General features: G+C 47.1%; 1 protein-coding gene across 1 annotated transcript in view; it reads right to left on the bottom strand.

Annotated features, from left to right (window-relative positions):
* The window catches only part of LOC138497270 (uncharacterized), a 385,925-nt gene that overhangs the window by 327,230 nt on the left and 31,276 nt on the right, over positions 1-27,419 (bottom strand). Inside the window, exons 2-3 of the mRNA XM_069620617.1 lie at positions 18,218-18,301; positions 10,203-10,271 (exon numbers count right to left, since the gene is read on the bottom strand). Coding sequence (XP_069476718.1) covers positions 10,203-10,271; positions 18,218-18,280 — 132 coding nt within the window. The 5' untranslated portion in view covers positions 18,281-18,301. The remainder of the gene's footprint in view (positions 1-10,202; positions 10,272-18,217; positions 18,302-27,419) is intronic.

Below are 27,419 nucleotides of genomic sequence, written 5' to 3'. Positions count from 1 at the left end.
CCTAGCAATATCTGCTGAGTTCCATTCTCTGGAGCTAGGAACAACATGTTCTGGTTCCTCATCAATGCCCATATCTTGAGCAGTGGGAGGCATTACTACTTTTAGTGGTAGGGTCTGAGACCTTGGACTTTTCTATTGATTTAGGGGCCTTCTGTTTCTCTTTATGAACATGGTGTTCTGAAGATGTCCTTTTATGTTGTTCATTTCCCCCCCCCCTTCCCATGACTAGAGGATGTTTCCCAGTGTTTTTAGGGGCCTCAGAGTGATTTGACGCCTTCTCCACTTGTCAAAATAACAGTGTCTAGTGTTTGGTTTTCAGGCCTCCTTGAGGATATCGATACACCACTGAGGCAGATTAAGGTGTCCCAAAGCTACGACTTCAGGAGCCATACTGCCAAATTCATGGTGTGGTTGAGGATGTACCGTTGCTCCCCCATGTTGGGTTAACAGGTTGGTTAGGTACGGGAGCTTGATGGGAATCGCACGCTGCCAGTTTGCGCAGATGCACATACCAAGGTTGCCCCGCCCACATAGGAGCAACTAGGACGAGCTCCATCTGTTCTCTGTGCATCTTGTTCACATTCCTGCTCATTAATGGTATCTGGGGGGGTTGGAGGGGTGGGGGATGGGGGGGGGGGGGTTGGTGTTAGCAAATTTCCCTGACCAGTTCATCAGCCAAGGCTATTCCGAAGGGTAGCACCTTGAATTGGTGTGCTGGTTTTCTGTGCACTGGGAGCATTGAAATATATCCAATGTTGCCAGGTAATCCCCCCTGCCCGCTTTAGCAGAGGGATTACTTCTTGTAGCGTAGTCATGCAGAACTTGTGGCTTGACATTTGTTTGCAGGATACAAGTCGAACACTGGGCGATTGCTAGATCTTTTTGGTACAAGGAAGTAGGTTGAATAGATACCCTGGTTTACCTCGGACGTCGCGATCTCGATGGCGTCCTTTAGTATTGCGTTGACTTCTTCTATCAAGATGATTTGATCCACTTGACGTTTTCCACAGGCGCGGTGGGAGGTTCGATGGCGTTTCTAGGACCTCGACGCAATAACCTCCCACTACTGTTGATAACACCCACTTGTCTGGTTATGCCCTCCCATGCGTGGGTGAAGTTTGAAATCCGTCCCCCGACTGGGGAGGCATGGGAGGGGACCTGTAGCGGGGGGAGTCATTGTTTGGGAGGGGTTCCTCCACCTCTGAAGTGGAGGGCCTCCACTGACCGTGGCCTCTGCGCTGGCCTCTAGGATAACCCAGAGACGCTTGACCCTGGTTGTAATTCCAAGATGCATTTTGGTTTTGTCCGTAACCGGAGCCTCTTATTTTGACAACGAAAATTGTTTCCACGCCTTTGTCCGGCATTATCTGCAGCATCAAGGTTGTTTTTAAGCAGACTGCTGCCAGTGGCTCTGCCTGCGGGTGAGACAAGGGAACGTTTAGATTTCAGAGGTTCTGGAGCAGAGTCAGCTAGGGCAGTAACCTTGTCCCATTTAGTACAGTCATAGCTCACCAACAGTGTGGAATTGTTGCCGATTCTTGCTTGGTAAACTGCGGGTGTAGAGTTTCTTGCTCCGTCTGGTGGTGCTTCGGAAGAGGCCAAGGGTGTACCGGCTCTCTTCTGGGTAGTCGTGACCACCAGTGAATACGGCCTAAGCTGTCCTCTTATATACAAGGGATCAAAGGGGCTGGGCGGGAGTTTCTCTATTCTTGTGTTAACTGCCCTTGTTTGATAGGACGTTTCAAGAGAAAGTTGGATCCTTCTTTGAACAGACTTCAAAATGGGTATAAACTGGTTGGCAGCTTTCTTGTCCCCAGGATGTTCGACAAAATCCTTGTCCTGCCGAGTCTCTTGAGTCTTAATGCCGGAGTGCTCAGCTGCTTTGACCAAAATGTCATTAAACAGGGGTTGATTATCCACTGGGGAATCCTGTGGAACTGGAGATCCGACTCATCATCCCCCTCACCCTCTACATCATAGTATTGATCATACTCTTGATATTCTTCTGTGTCGGCAGTATATCAAAGATCTGCAGGGGTGCAAGACTTTGGCAGTAGACTGAACAAAGATCAGAAGAGACAAGTGCCCTTCCCTGATGGCTAGGATGAGTGACGGGGCTGAGAAGTATAAGCCTGATCAGTGGGGGGAGGGGGTGTATTTTGTAAGCCGTCAAAGGCTTGAGGGTGGCTCTTCCAGAAGAGATCAAACAGTCATTCTGGACGTCACTTATGTCCTCAGCTGACCATTTGGCTGAGATGGGGATAACGCCAGGGTAAGGAACAGCAGGTGCAAGGTGTATAGGCAGGTGCTTATGTAGGGCTTCACTTAAAAGCCTCTCCCTCCCTATCCACCTGTAGTGTTCACTCAGTCTCCTGTACAGTGTCTCTGGCAGGGGGAGGCCCCTCACTACGAGGCTTGGACTTGAGGGATGTATCCATGTCTTTTGCTAATCTATTATCATAGCTGTTAGAGAAAGATTTCTTTGAACTAGAAGTTTGACGGCAGGTTGATTTTCGGCACTGGGAAGGGCCTTCGGTAGAAGTGGATTTATGGGCGGCGTCTTTAGTCTTATGGGTCGGTCATGAGGCGACCAACTTGCGTGCCCTGTGGACCGAGAATCCGCAGATCTGCCCCTAGAAGCAGAATCTCGGTGTGTGCTTAGTGTGGGGAGATGGAGTGCTTTTGCGCTGGGTGTAGGCCCCACACCAGAGCCGCCGGCCTGCCTTCCAGGGTCGGAGGCTAGCACTGGGGAACATGGTAGTTCCCCACTCCCCCCACATCCACGGCCTGCATGGCGTGATGGGCTCAACGTTTCATCCTACAATCTTTAAGGATCTTGGGTCGAAAGAGCTTGCAAGACCGACAGTGCCCTTGATCGTGGTCCCGATTAAGACACAGGTTACACCATGTGCTCATCGATCCAGGGAATTAAAATTTAAAAGGTGTCCTACCCATGATAGGGGCAGGCAGCAGGGTAAGGGGTGGAGATAGAGATACATTGTGAAATGACCGCCCCCTACTCCCTACTGTAGGGATTAGGCCCGTTGGGCCTTCCAAGGCCAAAAGGAATCCGTCGAAGTTTCTCCATCTGACGGTTCTTCTTGCCCTTCAATCATTGATTTTTCACTGCATCGAGACAGCAGTCGAAAAAGGACAGCAACAATAACTATTTTTAAACTTTGATAAAGTAAATAGCGTTAGCCAAAATTGCACTCCACGATAAGCCACCACTCACGATGCTGGAAAAAACAATCTGAGGGACTGACGCGTGAAGGACCATGGGTACAATGGACGTCACACTAGGGATAGTATTACTGGAACGGCGACGTCTCCTTTCGATTCTTCAAGATGCAATACTCTGCAGTTACCACTGGATGTCGGACCATAGGCACAGCATGTGATTCTAAGCAGATTAACAAACATCAGAAATATATATAATCTGATGCTGCAGAGTATTACAGTTGTAATGTTGTGATTAACTGGTTTGCCCTCCACTACAATTGCTAGTAGGCAGGTGAGCATTGGTTTGGGGACCTCCTGCAGGCCCTCTTGCAGAAGGTTACACTGCACATTTGATTAACTAGCCAATAGGGTGGTATTATTGGCTATGCGCATGGAGTAAGCCGCAGCAGTGGTTATTCTTTTCCCCAGCGCATGCAACCTTTTACACTCGTTGTCAGGTGGCGACTCGCCTGTAGACAAGGGGACCCCCACCCTTTTCCTTGTAGTCATGACTACCAGAGAGTCTGGTGTAGCATGACCTCGGATATATAGGGAATCGGTTGGGGAGGGCCGAAATAGTTTCTCCACTCGGGATTAACAGCTCTAATCTGAGAGGCTGTTAATAAAAAGGGGGCTATGCGCCTTTTGATGGAATCGGGAAAGGGGAATAGCTTGGCTAGCCGGAGGCTTCCCTTTTAAAATGCCCTCTACAAAATCTGAGTCTATAACAGCCTGGAGGCCATCTGGAAGTGCTCTGCCACCTCCCTGAGAATGGCATTAAACGCCATTTGGTCGTCCACAGCAGAAGCCGGATGAACAGGGGAAGACTATGGAGAGTCAAGGCAATGGCATCCTGGTCCGGGGTTGGAGTCACGGATAGCCATGGTGGGTTCTCCCCAACAGGCTGGTCCTCTCCCCAATTCGGGGTGTGATCACTACGATCGAAAATATCAGAGTCCTGTGCATAAGGGTCCTGTGGAACCTCTTAAAGATCAAAGACCTCATGGAGAGGGTCCGAAGTCCTCTGGTAGTTACTGTGGGTAACACATAAGTGATCTCTTCACAAGGCCTTTTTGGGGTAAACCTCTGAATCTACAAATGTTTCTAGCCTGTCCATACACCCCTCAAGTTTCTCCCTAGTCCATTTAGATGACCCAGAGTGTCTCAAGGGGGAAAGGAATCCTCCAGAGGATCCTGTAGTCTAGAACATAGAGCTTTTTCACGGAATCTTCAACAGACTGGGGACGCTCTGTAAAGTCCTGGCGCTCTTTAGGATGTTCTGGTGTCTCTTTCGACGTACTTTTAGGCCCATCTCCCCTTTCCAGGCGTTCGGATGAGTCTTTCGGCGCACCCTTGCGTCTACCAGCCGCCGAGACAATGTTTGCGAGGCTTGCGCCTATACTCGGTGCAACTGGAGTGCTTAAGCGTCTGCGTGCTCTTAGAAGGCACGTTGATGTGGGATTAGGCGCATGCCACTGACGCAGTAGCTTTGAGGGCTACCAATTCGCAGGGTTGGCGGGTGTCACCGAGGAACCCGATGCACCCGTTGGCAGCTTCGACTGAGACCAAAGCGGTACCGGGGGGGTTGTGCGTTGTGATGTGGGTGCGTCCTCATCGCCGGGGTGTAACCTCCCCACTTGCGCCGTGACCATCGGGGGCCGGGGACAGACAGCTTGGAGAGAGTGTGCTCCGTTGTCAGGTCAAAGGCGTCCGTGTTGGAGCCATGGTCGTCGCTATGTGCCTCATAGCTTTCGGCAGCTGTGGCAGAGGAAGAGCTACCCTCGGCCTGCGACATTGCATAGGCCGCCCACCATTTTACACAACGCTCCTTTGTGGTCTTAGGACGGAGGCACTTACAGTGCCAACATAACGCTTCAGCGTGGTTGTGGGGGAGACACTTATTGCACTGAGGGTGCTAGTCTTTCCAGGGAAATTTTCCCTTACAGGAAGGGCGAAATTTAAATTGAGTCCTGTCCATAGCGCAGGGAAACGGAAGCAACAATACCAAAGGGGCAAAGAGGGGGGGGGGGGGGGGACCTTAAAAGAAAGGAACCCCCCAGACCCCACTCTCCCTAGGCCCGGGCACACGGTCAGCCGTCGAATTCTGTTCTGTCTTCGGTTCAGTAATTGAAGAGGGGACGGAAGTTGTATAAATGACCAAAGGTTGGTCTTTTTACAAATTGCAATTTCTGCATAAGGGGGCCAGCTAGCTGGGTGGGGAAAAAAAAAAAAAAACCTCGACGCATGAGGTTTTCTGGGTACACTACACGTCACGTTAGGGATAGTGTTACAAACCCGCCTATGCTTACATCCGCTTTTGATCCTCAAAAGACAAGATGCAATACTATGCGGTTACCACTAGATGTCGGACTATAATGCACAGCATGTGATTCTAAGCAGATTAACAAGCATCACTAAGGATATACTGATCTGCAACAAATCCACTTATCAATTAAAAGGCAAATCAAGTCATACCAAAGAACACCCACAGATCATTGGAAGGGAGAGCAAGGAATGACAGCAATAACACCTGGCCGACCTCGTAAACACAGGCAGCAATGGACCACTTACAGTAAATAGGTAGGAAGGAGCAGGGAATGATAATATACCACCAACTACCTAAGCAGGGATAACGCTCGCCCTCCTGGGTGTACTAAGCTCAATAACTTAGTTGGAGGCCAGCCTCACAACCGCCCCAGAAACTAGACAGTCAGTAAACCACGAGAAAGTATATACCTACCTAGTATGACAAACTTATACGTAAAACTAAATTACAAGGATTGGGAGACATACAACCCACTAACCAAAACCTCACATTTCTGCATACTTCATTCACACAAAAAAAAAACCCACACAACACCTCTCACAGCAAACCGCCCAGACTTCACCACACTGCAACACCCACATAGGTCGCAAAACCAGCACGAGGACTCTCTTCGTCCCTATATGCACACCCAAGATCACCACACAGTGAAAAACAAACTGAAGCTGCCAACAGTACACCACCTCACTTTCCTACGCCCCCTTCACCCAATAACTCCAAACCCCAACTTTTTTTTTTATTACAGATCCGCCTGTAGTCTGGGGATAGCTTCCGTAGACGCGAAGCTGTCCCCACGATCATTACTTCAGTCTTTGCATCATTGAGTGCCAAAAATTCTCATCCAGGACTAGACCAATGAATACACCCTATTGATGGACTCTGTGGCCCTGCTGTAATCTCCAGTCATCGTTATGAGACACCGAGTATCGTCAGCATAGTTGTTATACAATACCATGTTTGAGTCCACAAGTTCAAACAACGGCAGTGTAAGTAAATTAAACAGAACCAGGGATAAGTAGGATCCCTGCGGTACCCCGCAGTGCACCTGGAAATCATTGGCCCTGCGTCCGCAAAGACCCTTGCACTGTGTTCTGATAAAAAGGATTCCACCCATTTTGCAGCTGTAGAGGAAAAACTAGCCGAGTGCATAAGTCTGGTGATCAACAGGGCGTGATCTACCAGAACAAATGCAGCAGAGATCAATCAGCATGAGGCCAGTGGCTCCTTTGTCCACAATGTCTAGCATATTGGCCTGGAGGTCGGTCAAAGCAAGTTCTGCACTGTGTGCCCTGCGAAATCCCAACTGCCTCTGCCCAAGATCTGTAGTTTTTCTATATAGAGTATATGCCACCTGATTGAATATTTTGAGCAGGAAATGCGAGTTTGAAATAGGTCTAAAAGTTTGTCGGGACATCCTGGTCAAGAGGTTTTTTTTTTTTTATTAATGGGGATTCCCTTGTCTGCTTTAGACAAGCAGACACTGAGCATAAGCATTTTTGTGATCAAGGAGGTCCGTTGGCACACGATTTAACTACCTTAGAGGGGCACAAGTCTCCTTTACAAGATGTTGGTTCAGTACAGTATATATTTCGACAACAATCTATATAAAACAGTAAATAAACCTTCAGTTAGCAATTTCTCACAAAAGCCACTTAGCAAATTTGGGCTGTATTCTGTGTTCTAAATGATCATCAATAAGCAGATAAAATTTTATTGAAGAGCTAGAATTGTTTTGGCTTTGAGGTAGAAGACATATTTCTTCTGACCTTAGGATTGGGTTTATGATATATGGTATACTTGATACCCTAATGGTGATTAGGGTTTGGCTATAGGGATTAATTATACCTATAATGCCCGTATTAGTGATACGTTCGTCTTTTTACCCTCAGATATAGCAATCTGGAATAAGAATAGGAGGAATCTACCTGAAGCACAGGACTACTTCTGCCCATGACGAATGTCCTGTTATTTTTAATGCAGAGGACAGAAACTTCTATAAGTTGGGCTTGTTCACACAATGGGGAATGAGAAGAATTGAGTTGCCATTGTTGTGTTTTGCTGATCAAATATTTGGCATTTCTCTGAATACTGTGAGGTGGAATGATTTTAACATGTATATGAGACTGATGTGTATATGTTTTTAAACAATTGTCTATTACTTGTGCTGATAAGAGATTAATATATTAAAAATGATATTTTTTGGTAACACTTTATGCACAGAATACAGCCCATATTTGCTGAGTGGCTGTTGTGAGAAATTGCTATCTGAGGGTATATTTACTGTTTTATATAGATTGTGTGTTCCTTCCTTTTGTCGAAATATATATTATATATCCCCACTTAGGAGGGAATATCACCAGAGTGTGGGGTTACCCCTGTAGAATATTATCGGTTCAGTACAGTAAGCATATCACTCATCGGGGCAAAGTAAATGAGCGGAAGGTTTTTTTTTTTAACCTCATTGGGATTTGTGCCCGAGAAGTGTTTGCAAAGGAGTCCTTTTTGGTGCCGATATCAGCCTGAATTTTTTTGCTTTACTATTCAGGGAGTCCTGAATTGCTTTAAACCACTATCCACACAATTCAAACTTCACAGACACACCAGGCTGTTGCGAATACTTAACTGCTGTGGGGGTATGAAATGCACCATTGCAATTGCTGGGCATAGCACTGTCATACTGATGGACTGTTAGGGGTAAGAACAGTCTCGCCCTCAGCTTTTGATGGCAGGCAATGCGTTACACTTACATGGATTGCTGGGGGTAGAAAATTTACTACACTCAGAAGGTAGTGATGGATAGGAAATGTGTCGCACCGAGCGGGATTGTTGGGGAATCGGAACTGCACTTGGATGGACCTTGCAGTGGAAAATGTTTCTTTACTGGAGGGTTTTTGGGGGAGGGGCATTGCACTTAGAAGACTGCACATGTAGGTCAACATGGGTGTTACATCTGGAGAAAACGGTGAAGACTAGCACATGCTTGGAGACAGCGTGTAAAGTTAACTTGGCTTTACGCCCAAAATCTATGCTGCTAAGCTTCATTGCATCTAAAGATCCTAAATCAGCACTGGTATCCTGACACTGCAGTTAGATGGCTGCTAGTAGCGTTTATAGAACTGGGAAGCTAGTTCAGTAAGACTTTCAGGGTAGGCCGTCTGACGAATCAGGAATCCTATATCCTTGATCCCATGGTAGCCTAGGACAGCCTGTCTTTACCACTTGGAAGACTTGAAGGTAGCCTCGCCATAGCACCAAGAGTGTTCGAAGGTACCTGGTTTTTATGCCCACAGAAGATCCGATGCCCGGGACATCAAAGATCAGCTCAATCAGAACTCCAGGTAAGCATTAACGAACCACTTCAGTGGACAATCAGTTTATCCATCGGAGCACATCAGAAAAAAAAGCCAACTAAATTTGCTATAGCTGGACACAACTCGCACACAATCATGACACGAGCCGCCCCCCCCCTCCCCAACGCTCACATGTCTGATCTCTTGAGTTGTTTACCGGAGCCTAGCCAGGCCATCCAATCCCTAATCTTGGCCATCTGCGCGCGCGCGCACATTCTAAACCTCTGATTTTACCATACCTGGACTGCAGTCCCTGAGGGCGTTACCACCACAAGCGCATGGAGACTACAGTAATGGTAAAAGGCACTATATTAATGACAATTACAAACTTGCCTACCTCGTAGGCAAGGACCAGGATGGTCAAAGGGCAGAAGCATCACAGAGCAACTAGCTATTCGTGTATCCATTATAGAGCAAGCATGAGCAAAAATCTTGGAGCATATGCCCACAGGTACAAAGTGACATATGTCTCACCTCAATGACTGCGTCACAACTTGCAACCATGAAGAACCAAAAGAGTAGGGACAGATGTTGAGGGAGTATGTGGTCCACATTGTACCCTACAGGGGTCATCCCACACCCCAACCTAGTCTCATTGTTAAGGGAAAGCAGCAGTCCTCCCACCACTGAAACAGTTCATAGATGACCAAACTGCTGAGACCACAGGAGAGAATCTGGCAATTCCCTGGCCATGTTCCTGCCATGGCAGACCCTATGACCATAGAATGGCACCCTGCGGTCCAATATACAGTTGCTGGCCATAAGGAAGATTTACAGGTGAAGCATGCAGCTAAAAGGAGCACTTCTCCCTGGCCAAGATAGCAAACCAATAGTTTAAACCCTCAGCTGCTGTAGAAGGGAACTGCTGTCAAATCAAGTCCATGGATCACAGGTCGAGACAGGAATGGTCAGTGATATGGATTAACGAGAAGCAATATTTAAGTATCTGGATTAGATGCCAGACAGACAATTCAAAAGGTCTATAGTTCAGACACTCACTGAAATAGCAATAAAAGCCATTTGCTGAAATCCTTACAGGGACTACACTTGAGACCCAAGCAATGCATCATGGTATGTTAATAGCTTCTGAACACTGGGGTGGGAATAATTGCTTCTAAACCTTGCAAAGGGGACACAGTACTTGTGGTTAGGAGTTGGTTGCCAACTTCCAGAGTATATAGGAAGGCGGCCAGTTCTACCACCTTGCATCTCAACACCCAATTGAATATTTCATTTTCCAGCTACTCCTAGGAAAAAAGACACAAAATGTGTTTATATTCCAAACAATAGCCAATATTGATAGTTACCTTCATATGTTTAGCTCCACGGTTGTGTGCTTGGAAGCTCACTTCACTTACACAGGTGACTCTGCACATCTACATGTAATTTAACATAAAAATTGAAGCTGGTTATTGGGTCAAAGGCATAGAATATTTACATTTTGCAGCAACCCCAATCTGAGGTTACACACACACACACACACACCCACCTTACGTTTCAGATAACCACCCATCCCATTCACAATATGTATCACACCCATCAATCAGCAAGTCATCCCTTCTGCAAGTTGTCACAGTAATTATAGAAACAGCTACACAAACTAATACAACCTAAAGAGTGGATGCAACTAAAATGTAAACAAATGCATCTGATAGACTAATCAAAATTGCAACTATCAATATATCAAAAAGGTTATAAAAAACATCACGTTAGAGCAATGTGGACTAATAGGTGTCAAGCATGTAGTTCACCAGAATTACACATTTTACCCAGAAAGCTTGGGGAAAATGGTGCTACACTGGAGTAACCCCAGTAGATTGTGAAAGATGGTTATCCCATTAATACCTTTTGAACTAATCTGAAACCATACAAAATTGTAGACATTTTCTAACTGCTTTTAATTTTTCACTGCACACAAGAATAAAGTGGTTTGTGTTTATAAACCCTCCACAAGGCACCCACTCTAAATGTTTTAAGACCTAATCTTTAAAGGGGGGGGGGGGGAGACAGCCCTGTATTGGTCAGACAAAATGACAACATGGGGTAAGTAAAATTGTTAGCTGCAGGTGTAGCATGTAACCACCTAAATGGGTCAACAAGAGAGCCTGTAAAATGTGGTGAGGATGCAAAAATAAACAGAAACGTTTTGTTAATATTTCCTTTAAGCACACGGGCAATCAAAAAAATACTGCATACTGTAGTTTTGATGATATGCATGACTGCCATATATGAAGGTCTTATTGAAAATAAATTGTTAAAAATATATACTGCTAAGACAAACCAAACAACTTTCCTTCTTTCATCTATCCTCTACCACTTGATGGCACTCCATCTCTATTTTCTTTAACTGCTACACTATCACCCATCCACCCTCACGAAGTCTGGTAGGAAAAAGCACCCAAAAAAAAAAAAAGCAAACCCTGGCTTTCCCATCGCAGACATCTATTTGCATTTATAAAGCGCACATCGGCCCTGGGACATCGTGGCGTGGTTACAGCTTTTTCACTTGGCAGACAGACCTATCACACAGCAGCATTGAATGGCGTAGAGAGAGCAGGCAGAAAAGTAGTGAATGGAATGTTAGGCTGTCACTAAGGTTACAGTTGAGCAGCCCGGCTATACACATAGGTTCGTACTGTCAGTGCATCTTCCAGAGGTCTTCAGGGAAAACCTCTTCTGTCCCCTCTCCAGATCTATAGGCTCATCTCTACCATCTCTGCCTTCACATCCTCTCCCATTAAGGGTTGGATCAAGTGGAAGTCCTCTTGGCCGGCTACTCATCTTCATGTTGCTTTGTTAAGGTGTTAGAGAGAATTTTCAGAAATGTGCCAATTCCCCTTCTACCTTAGAGACCCCCACAGCTCTTTTGCTGGACTTTAGGAGTTTTTATCTCTCATGGAATGTTAATGTGATTTAATTTTTGTGTTCTTGGGGTTTGACAAACTCTGTAGGCATCTTTACTTTGTGTCACACAGCACCTTCAGTGCAGTGGCAAGTCTCTCAGAATTCCCAAAGGTTTAAATACTCTCTTGGTGAAACTGATTCCAAGAGCAGTGAAGTGAAATTGACTTTACTTACAATTTGTAACTTTCTAGACCTAGCACACACCATCTTATAGGGTGCTGGAGGGGTTATCTAGTATCCCTTTTTTCTCTCTCGGGTAACATTTTTTGTTACCCTTCCTACAATTAATGGCTGGTGGCAGTGGTTTACTTTTTACTACCATTGTGGGTAGTTACCACAGGATGCGTTCGCAGCCATGGTAAGGCAGCCATGGGCGACCATTCCGTCAAAATGGCCCCAGTCTTTTTTCACAATTTCTTGTCAGGAAGGTCCTTGCGTGCCAAACCAGGTTTGGTTTTGATTGGTCTTTGGCGGGGTTCACGAGTTAAGCCCGCCTCCGTGCCCAGTATGTCTGGCAGGGGCAAGTAGTGAGGGAGGAAACTCGCTGTGCTAAATCCCCTTGGTTACAGAAATGCACACATGGGTTATTGGCTGGCTGTTCGGCAAGGACTGCCACCCTGCTGTGCGAGTGACAGCTAGGCTGGAATGAAGGGAGAAACCTGCATATAAAGCAAGGCTTTTTGGCTTGGAAGGCAGAGTCGACCACTGGATGAAGGTATCCGAAGAACTTGGAAGAGATGCCTGCTGCAACTCCTGGACCGTTGGTTTGCCCGGTGAAGCCCTGCTGCTGTGCTGAAGCTCTGAATTCGCCTCGACTAGAGAAGCCCGGCAAGGACTACTTCTCCCTTTGAGTTGGTGGGACCAATCAACGTAAGCTGTCTGGACATCCTCTCGAAGCTAGTTGAATTTCTACTGCTGCTTCCTTCCTTCCTTCCTTCCTTCCTTCCTTCCTTCTCCTGCCCGTTAGGCACGATTGTATGTAGCAACCCTGTGGGAGACTACAACAACCTTGTCCTCTTAGCAATAGGTAACCGAACCTTGGTATAGGCCTGTACTACATAAGCTGGCAGAGTGACTGAGCAGCCAGGCTCATCTCAAGAGGGGTCAATGTGAGCTGTGGCGGTTTAACCGAAGTATTCAAACACTTGAACTCAAGGTTTTAGTAAGTTTTAAAATAAGCCTTCTTTAGAAAGGGCAACATGCAACAATAAAATACACTCTTTCAGTTAAGTAGATACCCTTTTGGGATGACACACCCTGAGGTGACTTCAATTGCTAGGAAACTGCACCTCGATATATCACTTTAAAACTTGAATGCAATACTGGAGTTATGGAAAAAGGAAAGGGTTAGGGAAGGAAACAAAGTAACCTCTCTCTCTACAATCCCCCAATGAAGAATAGGTTAACCCTTTTCCCAGCTATACAAGTAACTTGTATTACTTTTTGGAGGGCCAGATAAACACACAAAGGGTCAGAAGAGTCTGCAGGGAGCCAGGACAGCCAATGTCAATTGAATAAAGTCTAGGTGAGCTGAGGCACTTCTTGACGATAGCACAAAAGTCTTGCACAATGTTAAAGAGTTTTGTTGTAAGAATCGCTGTTGGGCCACAAGCTGGGAGGCTTGTGAAAAAAGATGCAAACAACTCTGTAAAGGGCAGCAAATGCAAGTCTCGAGTGAGAGCAAGCAAGCTACACACAAGAGGTACATACCCCTAGTTACAGAGTACCTTCGGTTTGAAGAAGGGTCCAGCTGGCTTCTGTTCCTGTTGTAGTCCTGCAGATATTGTTGTTCCTGGGACTCTGTCGTGGGGACAAGAGGGAGGACGTCTAGGGACTCCTGCACTACGGTTTGAAAGTCGGAAGCAGCAAAGAGCTTACTCCAGATCAGTGGCACTCTACCATTACAGCTACTCGCAAATAGCACCACTGCGGTTCTTGGACACATTGTGGGCTCCCCTTGCTTCTGGGGTCCAGCACTCTGTTGATGTGGCTCAGGCTTGTGTAGTCCTGCTTCAAGGGAGTCCTTAGGATCTTCCTGGAGCTTCTGTCTGGTTTAAGGATGATGCACTCGGTCCTGGTGTTCCTGTCCCCTGGCACCCTGTTCCAGCAGCAGCAAAGGGGGTGAGGGGAGTGGGGGGGGGGAGGGTTCTAGTCAATTTCGTATTCAGGTCAGTTGGTCCCTCCAACCCAAGATAAGTCACCCTTTCCAGGTTTCTCTAGTCGATACGAAAATTGGAACTTCAGCACTGCAGCAGGGCTTCACCGGGCAAACCAACGGTCTAGGAGGTGCAGCAAGCTTCTCTTCCTGTTTTTTTTTTCGATTTGTACGTCCAGTGGTCGACTGCCTTCCTTGCAAAAGACCAAGCCTTTTGTGCAGGTTTCTCCCATTCATTCACAGCCTAGCTGTCGCTCACACACAGGGTGGCTGTCCTCCAAGGACATCCAGCCACCCAATCACTTTTGGGTGCATTCATGTAAACAAGGAGACTAAGCACAGGGAGTTTTGGGAACCTCCCCTTGCTTCCTGTCCTGCCAGACACTGGAGCCAGATGCGGCCTTCACACATGAATCCCGCCAAAGACAAAACTAAACAAGTGACCAAACCTGGTTTGGCACACAGAGTAAAACCCAAGCAAGAAAGGGCAAAAGTAGCCCTGGGCCATTTTGACAAAATGGGCACACATTGGTGCAATACTGCAGCGGAGGATTCAGCCTGCGGTAAAAACGCACAGTGGTAGGAAAAATGAAACCACTGCCAACAGCCTAATTGTAGTGAGGGTGACAAAAATGTTACATGAGTAGACAAAGGGGATACTAAGTAAACCCCCCTCATCCCCTAGCACTCCATAAAATGGTGTGCGCTGGGTCTACAAAGAAAAAGGTGAAGTCAATGTCACTTACTACTCTTGGAAACCGGAATTTATCCGAGAGCAGGTATTTAAACCTTAAGAGAAATCCAAAGGACTCCTGAGACACTGCACGGAGGGTGCGGTGTGTCAATACAAAAGATGATGCCCAAGGGGTTTGTCAGACTCCAAAAGAAACAGTCCAAATTTGATAAAAATACATGAGTGAGAAAAAGGTCACTCACTCCAGGATAACAATTCAAAGTTCTAAAGTCCAGCAAAAGATCTGGGGGGTCTCTAAGCTGGAAGGGAATTAACACAACAATGAGAATTCTCCCCCACAATGCCGCTCCCACCCCAGCACCTCTCCCTCCTCCATCTGGCGACTAACACCCGCTCAGCCAACAAACACATCTGCCTCCTTCTCAAAGACACTGGCCTTGACATTTTCGCTCTTACCGAGACATGGTTCAATGCCAGCTCAGTCACCGCTTTGGACTTCCTCCTCACTGACGGCTTCAAGATAATTTCCAAGCTTCGACCTCACTGTGCTGGTGGTAGGGTTGCCTTCATCTTCCCCAAGTGTACTCCTTCCATCCTACCCATCCAGCTCTACTCTTCCTTTGAGAGCCTGATAGGCAAGTTGGTCATCTCTCCCTCCTCTACTCTGACCATTGCTACCATTTACCGGCCTCCAGGATCACCCTGTTCCTGACTGGGCCGATTTGTTCTTCCTTACTTTCGTCCACCTGCAATCTCCTTCTCTTGGGCGATTTAAACATCCAATTAAACTCCCCCGTTTCAGCATCCACTTTTCATTGACCTCTGCACCTCTCCACCCCCCCCCCCCTCCAAATCTCCCTTCTGGTCCAACCCACTCATCTGGACTGAATGGGGATGCCCTCATCCACTTCGACCGACCCCCCCCACTGGACACTCCTCTTTTGCTCAGACCACTCCTCTCCCACCTGGGTCCCTTTGGCCCGCTGACAGAAACCCCATAAGCCCTGCCAACCTCATTCACGAACATCCATCCCATGAAACTAGTGTAAGCTGCTGGCTGGGCTTCCACCTTCCTTCTCCCTTGACACCCCCCCCCCCCGCCCCTAAGCAACTTTCACTTGGCCATCATCAATACACTTGACATTCTTGCCCCAGTCATGAAGCTCCACCCGATGCCTGCCTCAAAGCTTAACACGCGTTACTACTCTGAACTTGCAGACTTGACATTTAAGTACAGAACCAAGTGGCAAACCTCACTCACCCTCTGACAAAATGGCCTGCCACTTGCTCCAAAGGCAATACAGACTCCATCCGTGCCAAGCAAAGAGCCCACATTCAGGCATAGGTATCCGGTGCATCCAACACCACGGCTGAACTTTAAGATCAGCAGGGAACTAGCCAACCATTCTGCAGTTTCCCCCTCTCCCGCTTCCTTACCAGGCCCTTTGCAAACCACTGGCCACTCAACCACCAAAATTCAGGTGATCCTGAACACTCCGATTACTTACCCTCCCGACCCATCCACCACACCCTCATGCATCACCCTCCTCCTTCCACCCTCTCCCTGGTCACACCACAAGAGGTTAAGAGTTGTCTGCTCCATGAAGGTCTCCCTTGCTCATTCAGAACCATCAAAGACAACATTGGCTCTCTTGCCCCTGCACTCGCCGATTTCTGCATCCACTCTTGCCACTGGATCTTTCCCCTCAAGCACTCCTTGTGCCCCCCCCCCCCACCTCTGAAAAAAACCTTCAGAAGACCCTACCTGTCCAGCCAACTACTGCCCTATTTCGATATTTCCATTACCCCCCCCCCCTTCCTGGAGAATCTGGCCTTGACCCAAAACTTGCACACTGAACTTGGGTAGTCTCCATGACCATCAATCTGGATTCCGAGCATCCAGAGGCACGGAAACTGCTCTTCTGAACACCCTTGAACTGCTTGCATACATGGACTCCAACTCCCCAGCTGTCCTCATCCTACTCGATCTCCCCTCTGCCTTCGACAGTCAACCATTCCATCCTCATAAAAGGATGCACATTACACTTGTATCTCGGAACGGGCACTGGACTGGCTGACCTCCTTCCTAACGGACCGCTCATCCCAAGTCATCCTGGGCACCTTCTCTCGTACTTCCTTCTCCGCCTATGGTGTCCCAGAGGGTTCTATACTCTTCCCTTGGCTCTTTCAAACGCCCTGCTGACCCTCTTGCACCTTCCATCATGCCCGACTGCTTATCTGCCATGCAGTCCTGCTGCGCCTGCCTTCCTCCTTCTGAAGCCAGAAAACTTGGGAATCCTCTTCGACTCCCCCCTCTCCTTTCTCACTCACACTCGGGACATTGCCAAAAAGTTCCACTTTCAGCTCTTCCTTCTCAAATGATCCTGTTTCTCACTTTCCCTCAGAAGCTCAAGGTTACCCAAGCCCTGGTTCTCTCTAGGCTTGACTATTGCAACAGTCTCCTCGCGAACCTACCTTCTTCCACTCTGCAACCCCTTCAGCTAATTCAGAATAGGGCAGTGAGACTTCTCCTGGGCCTTAAGCCCAGGGACCACATCTCTCCTGCCCTAAAAAGTCTATACTGGCTCCCGATCACTGCACGGATTAAATTCAAATGCCTCAGCATCATCCACAAGACTGTCTGGGGTCGGTAGCCACACTACCTTCAACTCTCTTACTAAATACTCTTCCTCCAGACCTCTATGTTCCTCTGGCACCAACTCTGTGTAAAGCATTTTGCTAAACAGAGGGCAGGAGGTTAGTCACTTTCCTCAAATGGCTCCATCCTATGTAACAGCCTCCCCCTTCCTGTGTCTTGAGCAGGACTTTAAATTCCAGAAGCTCCTACAGACCTTCCTCTTGAACTCCTGCTTCCCTTCTCTGTTAATCTCACAGTTGCTGTGATTGGTGTCCTAGGACCTTCGGCATCCTCAGGGCCCCCTGAACTCCCACAACCAATTGCCCCAGCTTCTGTCTTCAACACTTGCCTTGGCACCCCCTCTCTCCCCACCGGAGGCTCACACTACACCAAATGCAGCTCCAGGCCGTGTAGAATTTACCACACTTTGCACTTAATCTGTGACTCACCCACCAGCACGGACACAAGCATCCTACTCCAACTGCCCTCTTCCTTGCTGCATTCTTTTTTCCACCCTCCATTTTAATGTGTTTTTTAATGCGTTTACTCCCTTTGCCCTGTGGGCGCTTTGAAACAAGAATGTACTTGCTATATAAGCGCCTAACAAGCAAACAAATACAAAAATAAAATTAAAAAATAAACAACTAATATAGCAGCAATCAGTGTTTATAATGGTGTCCTACCAATCTTATTAAGGCAAGTTTAAGTCTAATCTTCTGCAAAACCAGAATTTCATTAGAATCCAACAGTGAAGCATGCTTGTACAAATTTGTATTATGCAAGATCGGAAAAAGGCAATAATATGAACCAAATTACTATTACCCAACTGATACAAACATGCTGACTACACATTATTTCAGGTTTCCTATATTTAAATTTTTTTTTAAAAAAAATAGACCTGTAACTGAACAAACAGACTCCATACACTTACCGAACAACGAAATTCCCTCCTTTGATGCATCGCACCATCTGTGCTTTTTGAGCTGGAGCTCATTCTGCAATGTTGGTCAAAGCACTAAAAGAGACAAAGGCAACAACTTTACTACAACAGGCTAGAAGTCTAGATGAAGAGTTCACTTACATACAGCAGAACACTCAACCCATTGCTGGCATAATAATCTGTTTCAGTGTTGCAAAATAAAAAGAAAACTTAAGCACCACTACAGATGGAACATAACATTTCAAGAACCAAAGAAACCCAATCCACCTTCGCTAAAATTGTAAAACAATGGACTACTTAAGCGCCTTATGTTTTAAAATATACTGCATTTAATTTCTTTATGTTAACGAATAAATTCCTTTCAAACAGCACTGAATGATTGAACCTAAAAACTGTTCAGTTCCCTGACTTGTCAGAACAGTCCATCTCATTGTTATTAGCAGTTAAACACCCAGAAATAGATACAGACAGCACTCAGTTATTTGCTGAATGAGTGCACTCCGCTGTTCCTCCAAGATTTGAACACACAGTGGCGGAAGTCACAGGAACGTATACATACATAGTGTTATTAAGCACCAGGATTGCCAACAGTACACGACAGAAGCCTACGAAGTTATCGGATGAAAGAGTTCTAGTTTATAGTGACTATTATGCAGCGGCGCTCATGAAAGCTTTCTCCATTATAAACAGCAGTGACCTTAAAAAGAATTAACAACCAAATTGGGATGAACGGCTACAAAACTGCTTATTCAGAAAGAACTTCATGGAGCAATAATGGAGTATCTGAAGAATAAAGCACTCCCACAGGGCCTGTTGGTCCACAACAAACATCAATTATTCCTAGACAATGAGAAGTTCCGAATCCAGTGGAGCTACATCGAAAATAGATGTGGCAGGGATTGGCTCATCCTCAGATACAGCCAAACAAACTTGTGGAAAAAAATAAAAAATAAGACTTAAAAACAGAAGATGATCTGAAAAAGCTAGTATCACTAGACTACAAGAAAAAGAATCGAGAAGATAAGAAATGAAAGTTTCAAAACACAAGAAAGAATGCAGGCAGCGGCTCAAAAAAGGACTTCAACCACTTCAGTCATGAGCGATCATTCCTATATGTAAAAGGTGGCACAAAAACAAACTTCCAACAAGCAGTTCCAGGTAGACTCATACGATTAAGATTTAAGAGGGGGGGGGCATCGTACAGCACGATTAACGATAGTAGAGAGCCAGACGACGCAGGAGAAGGTACATCAACTAACAAAACACCTACGCGAGGCTGGGGACAACAAACCAGACAAGGGAACAGCCGTAGACCAACACAACCTTTTTTATACGAGGGCCAGCCCAGAGGCCACTTGGACGAAGACGGACGCCAGACAAGGAGCGGGAATCCCTTCTAGTCAACATCTCCAATTATACCCAAACGAAAATGAAGAATAGCTCTTAAAGGCTTAGGATTGGTCATGACAAAAGAACATGATCCATTTCAATTTCGAATAGAGTAACAAGTTTATGAGAAAAATCCACCTGAAAGAATATTTTGAAAAGGACAACGAACCAGGGAACACGTACGAAGTGGCCCAGATCTACACAGGCCTACTGAATCCATCCACCTTCTGTGCACCAACATACAGCCATTCCCCAGAATCACAGGTGTTTGAACATAGGTACTGGCTGACCTGGCCAAATTGGAAAGAAAAACTGAAATCATTCCAAAACCTGTTCCAAATGGAGAGATAGAAGCTATAGACTCGCTGCCCAATAACCAGAAGATCATTATCCAAAAAGCAGATAAGGAGGGGCATTGTGATCCAAAATAGGGAGGACTAGGTCAATGAGCGTCACAACCAACTAGTACACACGACAGAGGACCCAACCAAAGATCTACAGGGGCACATTGAAAACAAGGTGTCGAAGGCGCATGAAAGAGGATAGATTTGCAAACAAGAAGCGCAATTCCTAACGAACAAAAAGCCAGCCATACCTATATTGCCTCCCGAAAATACACTGGACAAACCACCAGGGAGACCAACTGTGTGGCATTAACTCAGTGTTTTAACCACTATCAAAATTCACGGACACTCCCTTAACCCCTTAAGTGCCAAGGGTGAGGTATCTTGTCCTTTTTGGCACCTTGTTTTCAGCGATCCCTGCAAAGCAGGGATCGCTCATAACTGTAATCCAACCCCCGGGCTATGTGAGAGGGAGGTTCCCCCTCACTGCCAGGGGGCTGGATTACCTTCAGTTTCCAACTTCTCCCCTTTCCAACGATAGCCTTTGTGTGGCATTGCTGCTCACAGATCGGACACAGGGTGTATGATCCGCAGGCAGCAATGTCATTGGATCAATAGAGATCTGTTTGTGACGCGGGGGGGGGGGCTGCTTACTAGATAGGCAGGCCCCTTCGCCCCAACATGGCCACATTTATGGAGACTCCTGGGGGCGGATGGGTGACCATCTGCCCCCAGGGGTGGGGGACCAAAAATCTGTTTCGTTGCAAAAGGGGGTGGGGACCACTAGACACCATGGATTTTTTTGGGGGAGGGTGTTGTTGGAAAGGGGAGATTCTCCCCTTGCCAACGACACCCTGTTGGTAAGCATTGCTGCTCCTGGATTGGGCACAGGGCACTCGATCCAGGGGCAGCAATGGCCACTAGAGACCAGGGATGTGATAGAGGTGGGGGAGGGGGCAGCTTACTAGGTAAGCTGCCCCCGTGGCCCCAAAGCATGGGGCCACATGTATGGAGAAACCTGGGGGTGGATGGGTGATCATCTGCCCACAGGGGTGGGCAAAAAAAAAACAATTAGCATGGCTGGTGTTGGGGGTAGTGCACTCCTCCCCCCACTGGACCACCAGGGAATTTTTTTATGGAACGGGGTTGTTCCCCCCCACAAAATGGACTTGGGGGAATGTCATGCAGCCCTCCCTGGGGCAGTTATCTGCTCTTAGGAAGGGGCATGAGATGCCCCCACCTGCATTTGGTGTTAGGGGAGAGGGTCAACCCCCAGTACATTAGAACAGGCCCCTCAGCCCCCGCTAAAGGGCAGCCTGCCATTTTGAATTATTTTCTTTGTTTACTAAGCTTGCCTAGGCACAGAGGGGCACATTGGTGTGCCAATCAGGCCCCGGGGTCCCCAAACCCTACAATTTTGGGGGCCCTCTCACCCCCCACCCCAAATGGAGGGGAGTGTACCTCACAGCCGTTTGTAGGAGGCCCAGGAAGGCCTGCATGAGGTGCCCCCGCCACCCATTTGGGGTAACGGTGAGAGGGCCCCCAAAAATTGTGGGACATGCCCCCCAGTGGGTGGGGCAAAGGTTTGGGCACCCTGGGGCCAGACTGACACACCAACGTGCCCTTCTGCACCAAGGGGAATTGGGTTACCAAAGGAAAAATGGTGAAAGCTTTTTAGGGGGGCTGTGGGGCAACCCAAAGGGACAGGAAATGTTCTAATGGTATGGGGCTGTGACCCCCCCCCCCCGCCCACCTGCAATGGAGTGGGTGCCATGTCATGCAGCCCTCCCTGGGACCAGATATCTGCTCCTAGGAAGGGACGCCTGAGCCCACGGAGGAGTGCAAACGAGTACTGTTTTTTATTATTCTATGGTTAGGGCCAACTGTCATTGGGGTGGTGAGACTGAGGCTGGATTGTTGATGTGGGAATGGGCCGTCTAGGCAGATATGTTGGTGGGCTGGGACACAATTGCAGGGGCAGGCCAGAAATTGCCCCCCATGCCAGCAGAACTTGGCGTTTCCCTGGGAGTGGATCCTTCCCATGTGGGTTGTCCTCTGCAAGCCCAGGCTCCACCGGCTGGGCTACGTTACAGATGTCACCTCCAGGGAGGAATGGGGGATCCTGCTGGGGCTCCCTGGAGCTGCTGCTGTGCTTAGGGGGGTCATCACCTCCAACCGTCCGGAAGTTGCGGCTGGGCTGCATTACAGCTTTTCCCTTCAGGGGAGGTATTGGCTCACTGCCCAGACTCGTTGGTGGGGAGAACCTGTAACGCAGGGCAGCCAGGGCTCCAGCAAAGTCGGCAGTTATATCCCTGGCCTTGGGCACCCTTCTCCCATGTGGGTCTCTGCCAGGGGTTCTGGGTAATAAGTTCTGGATAATAAATTCTGGGCCGATTTGCCTAAGTCAGACCTCTGGATTCCCACGGGTATCCTCTTTTGGGAAATACATGGGGTTCGCCATTTTCCTTGCTGGCTTCGACACCCTAGGACCAAATCTGTAGGTTGCCCACATGAACAAAATGGGCTGTGCCGAAAGGCTTGGGGTTACCAGTGGGTTACCCTTTTCCTTTTGTGCCCCCGGTAGGTGCACCCACACATGTGAGGTACCGTTTTCATCGGGACACATGTGGGCGCGGGAAGGTAGGCCATGTGTTGTTGGCGGTGTGTTTCTGTGGGTGGCTGGAGCGAAATGTCTGAGAATTGTCTTCATTTCCAGCCAATTTCAGAGACATTTCCCTGTGCCCACTCACTGAAACACGTCACCAACAACAGAGGTCATACCTTCTCGCGTTCCTACAGGTGTCCCGACGAAAACAGTACCTCACGTGTGGGTGCACCTACCGGGGGCGCAAAAGGGTAAACCGCTGTAACCAAGCCTTGCGCCACACCACATTTTGTTCATGGGCCTAGGGTGTCGAAGCCAGCAAGGAAAACAGGGAACTCCATACATTTCCCAAAAGAGGACACCCGTGGGAATGCACAGAGGTCTAACTTGCGCAAATCGGCCCAGTATCTACTACCCAGAACCCCCGGCAAAGTTCAAATTTGGGGGTTAAAAAAAAAAAAAAAACCAATTTCCAGACATTTCACTCTGCTCACCCACGAAACACGTCGCCAACAGATGTCACAATGAAAACAGAATCCACAGAGGTCCAACTTGCGCGAAGTGGACCAGAATGTTTTACCCAGAACCCCCGACAAACTGAAAACCGTGGGTTTTTTTCAGCACATTTCAGACTTTGCCGTGCCTTCTGGGCCAATTTGCACAAATCAGCCCTCTGCGGATTCCCACGTGTGTACTCTTTTCGGAAATGCATGGGGTTCCCAGTTTTCCTTGGTGGCTTGGAAACCCTAGGCCCAAATGTGTATGGTGTGGGGTTGAGCGAAATTCAAAATTTTCTGCTATCCGAAACGACTTGGGGTTAGCAGTGTTTTTGGATTTCCCCTTTGCCCCCAGGTAGGTGCACCCACACATGTGAGGTGCGGTGCGGTTCATCGGGACACCTGTGGAACGAGGGACAGGCGGCCATGTATTGTTGGGGCGCGTTTCGATGGGTGAGCCAAGTGAAATGTGTGGAAAATGCACCCCCCCCCACATTTCGGACTTCTGCAGGGGTGTCTAGATAATAAATTCTGGGCCCATTTGCGCAATCATACCTCTGCGGATTCCCACAGGTGCCCTCTTTTCGGAAATGCATGGGGTTCCCTGTGTTCCTTGGTGGTTTGGACACCCGCGGCCCATATATGTATTGTGTGCTCGTCTGGAGAAAGTGAAATTCAGGTGGCAAAACAGACTTGGGGTTACCTGCGTTTTAGGCTTTCCTTTGGCGCCCAGGTAGGTGTGTACACACACGCACACAATATACCATTTTCATAGGAACACCTGTGGGAACGTATAACATTTATTGTGTTGTGTGGTTTTCATAAAGTTTTGACCCATTTGCTGGTACCCTTTGTCACACAACCCTTTCATTTCCCAAATGTGCCCTACATTTAGTCGCTGCTTCAAGCACAATACACTTTTGGAACCTGCACAAGTCACCTACCCTTGAAAAGGTCTGCCTGTGCCCTTTCAAAAAAAAGTAAGCTTGCCGTTCCTCGCCACATTGGTTTTCCTGATTTACACATGCTAAGTGTATCTGTTCAGGCCGTAAGCATAAAACTCCTGTGTACCTTGTGGTATTGCTTGTCTTATAAAACACTACAAAAAATGTGTGCTTTAACTGCAAGTGTCGGGGGGAATGTAGCGGAGCATTGCTTTTCTCAAAATTCATAGAAGCCATTGCCGTACCAAGCCAACCATGTCCACCACATACCTTTCAGTAATTTTCCCGCTTTCCCCCCAAATCTATATAATTTTCCACTACCTACGCAAATCACCCCTTCCTAATTTTGGAATTTTGTCTACTTTTCAGAAACATATGCCTTTTTGTCCTCCTATTTGGCTTTCCTACCCTTTTCTTCCATTCCTTCCATACATGTCCAATTGGCAGAAATTGCCAAAATCGCCTAACTCTCAGAGTTGATAACCACAACAAAATATTTTATTTGTGTTTCCACTCAACCTGTTCTTGAAAGGAAGGAAATTGGGGAATTCAACACAGCAAACCATTTGTTCCTAGCTCTTACAAGGAAAAAAAACACAGGCTTCGTTGTACATCATTCTATTCATATTTATTGAAATAACACAACATTTTCGCCCTTTTTTGGTTATTTTCTCTCACCCCCTACAGCAACCTAGGATTCCTGGGTGGCGTTACGACCAGCTACATGTGGGGAAAAAAAAGGGAGCCAAATTTGGCCGAGATCTCATGTAACAAAAAAGTTACAAGGCACTGAATAGCCACATACCAAAATCACCAAAAAAGGCCTTGGCACTTGGGGGGGGGGGGGGAGGGGGGGGTACCCATGGCATTAAAGGGTTAAAGGACATGCAAAGAAAAATTAAGTCGTACCTCAAAGACACCACAGAAGCTACTCGTAGGGCGCAACATAGTGGCTTTATATACAAACCTCCCACAACAAGCGACAACATCCTTATCATTTGGGAAGGATCTACACAAGACAGTTTTCCAACTCGCTTACCCACCTAAAATGCACAGGGACAGTGAATAATCAGACTAACTTTTTGGACTGGACTATCTTCCACCAAGAAGACAAATTAACAGTAAAGCCATATCACAAACCAATGGATAAGAACTCACTGCTGGACAACACAAGTCATGTCAAACATCTACGTGATAACCTGCCATTCGGGCAGTTCCTTAGATTAAAACAGCTCATAACACCATTTTTGAAGAAGCAGCACAGACTACCAACCAAACCGCAAAAAATATATAAAGAAAATGATTAAGAGGGCAGCTAAAAGGGCTAGCAACAACAGGGAAGCACTCCTTGAAGGAAAGAAAACCCACAAGACGAGACACTAGTTTGTGTAAATCTGTTCACTGACCTGAGCCTCAAAATCAGAAAGGTCATCCAGAAACACAGGAGAATTTTCAAACCAACCAAGAACCCTCTTTAACAACCAGTTTGCGTGATTGGCAACAGAGTCAACAGTGGTAACCCAAGAACTAATTTAACTCCCTTACAGAGTATAACTACGCACTGGGGGATGGGAAGACCCACAGGACTCCACCCGTGTGGTAAGTGCGGGGTGTGCAAACTTCTGACTAAAAGCAAGGAAGTGAACATCGGTACAAACAGAAAATGGGAACAAAGGACATGTTCCAACTACAACACAGACCATGTGATTTATTTAATTAAGTGTCCATGTGGATTACCCTACGTGGGTAAAACAAATAGAAAAGTAAAAACCAGAATAGAACACTGCAGCTGTCTGAAGAACAAAATAGATAAAGCGCTGATGGTGAATCATCACATGGACAAGGACCATGGACAGTCCTTCAAGTGTTCAAAGGTGACAACTTCGCATCTATGGAAAACCTGCTCTTCAAGAAGGAGCAAGAGATGATCTACATCTTAAGAAGTAGTGACACCAGAGGATTAAACAAGGATTGAATGAAAGAAGAGGACCAGGTCTGGAGGAATAAAGAGGTTAGCCCACAGAATGTCCAAGCCGGGCCTGAGGTACCCGAATACCACTGGAGAACCCATCTAAGGGCATCCAACTCCAATCCGGCAGTCCATGTAGATTAAACTGACTAGGAATGAATGGAGGTGGCTGGCCGGTCCTGAACAGCGAATTACCCAACGACAACTCACAGTATCACTTTATGGAGGATACGATCAAATAAAACTACCCCACTCCCCAGAAACATGGGTACGTATCCTGCAATTACCGTGCACCATCGCGAACTGCTGCAAAAAACATTAACTGGGCATATGATACTTTTTTTAAAAAATGAAAACGCACAGATCAATTTGACCACCGCTGCCAAGTTACAGACAAATCAGCACCAAGTATTAAATTTAGATACGCTACACATACAGAACCTAGAACGGCACCACACACTCCAAGATGGTGCCCAACCTGGAGGATTGAAAAACAAAGTTCCCAGCACGCTCTGTATATTGATCGGTCACCTAGCAACCAATGCTCGTTGCCCGCAGACACGGCGACCGGCAACGCGCTGAACCATCACATCAACAGCAGGACACGAAGAGCGAATCAAATGATTCAGAGCTCCAAGACACGCTCACACCCGGGATCCATGAACGGCATTTAGGTGAGAAGGTAATTGAAAAAAAATAAGGGAACGCACGAGCAGCACACACATTTCCACGCCCCCCACCCCCAAACCCAGGCAGGCTTGAGAGTACGGATCACAGGACAGGCTCTGGTACTGCCTTAATCTACACTGTACGCCGACAGTAGATTCGTTTTTCAACAGCCTACCACGTGGATATGCTTTTCTCCTGAACAGGCATGAACAAGGACACAGTTGAGTCCTCACAACAACTGAGCAGTGTTGACTGTCCCCACAGAACTGATGCAGGTAATTAACTACCTACAGAGGTCTCATGCTCACACTATGAACCAGAATAGATTCTTAGCAATAATAGCTCACACTATTCAAGTTTGTTTTTATCCGACAGGCCAAGGTTATTCACAAGAAACTCGATTGTGATTGATTCCAAACACCACAGCAATAATCTTTGGGTGATGAAACTACTGATGAATGTTCAACACTATATTGGCACAGAAACATATTGAGAGAACTTTTGATGTATTTATTACACAGTGACAATAGACCAATTAGAGTAATAAGCTCACGCACTACTTGTTCTCATGTTAGTGAACTAGAAGTCTGTGTTGAAAATCTGAAGTACATTCATGTACGACATGCACTTCTTACTGTAATAGAATTTGATGATTGTATCTGCTTAGATTCACATGCTGTGCATATCATCTAGTGGTAACCGCCTAATATTGCATCTGGTCTTTCGAGGATAGAAAGGGGACGTCAGCATAGGCGTCTCTAACACTATCCCCCAAC

This window comes from Ambystoma mexicanum, chromosome 5q (assembly GCF_040938575.1).
Source record: "Ambystoma mexicanum isolate Mex_15411 chromosome 5q, UKY_AmexF1_1, whole genome shotgun sequence".
NCBI classification, from domain to species: domain Eukaryota; kingdom Metazoa; phylum Chordata; class Amphibia; order Caudata; family Ambystomatidae; genus Ambystoma; species Ambystoma mexicanum.
The sequence above is the reverse complement of the archived record's forward strand: the minus strand, read 5'-3'. Positions and strand labels throughout refer to the sequence as shown.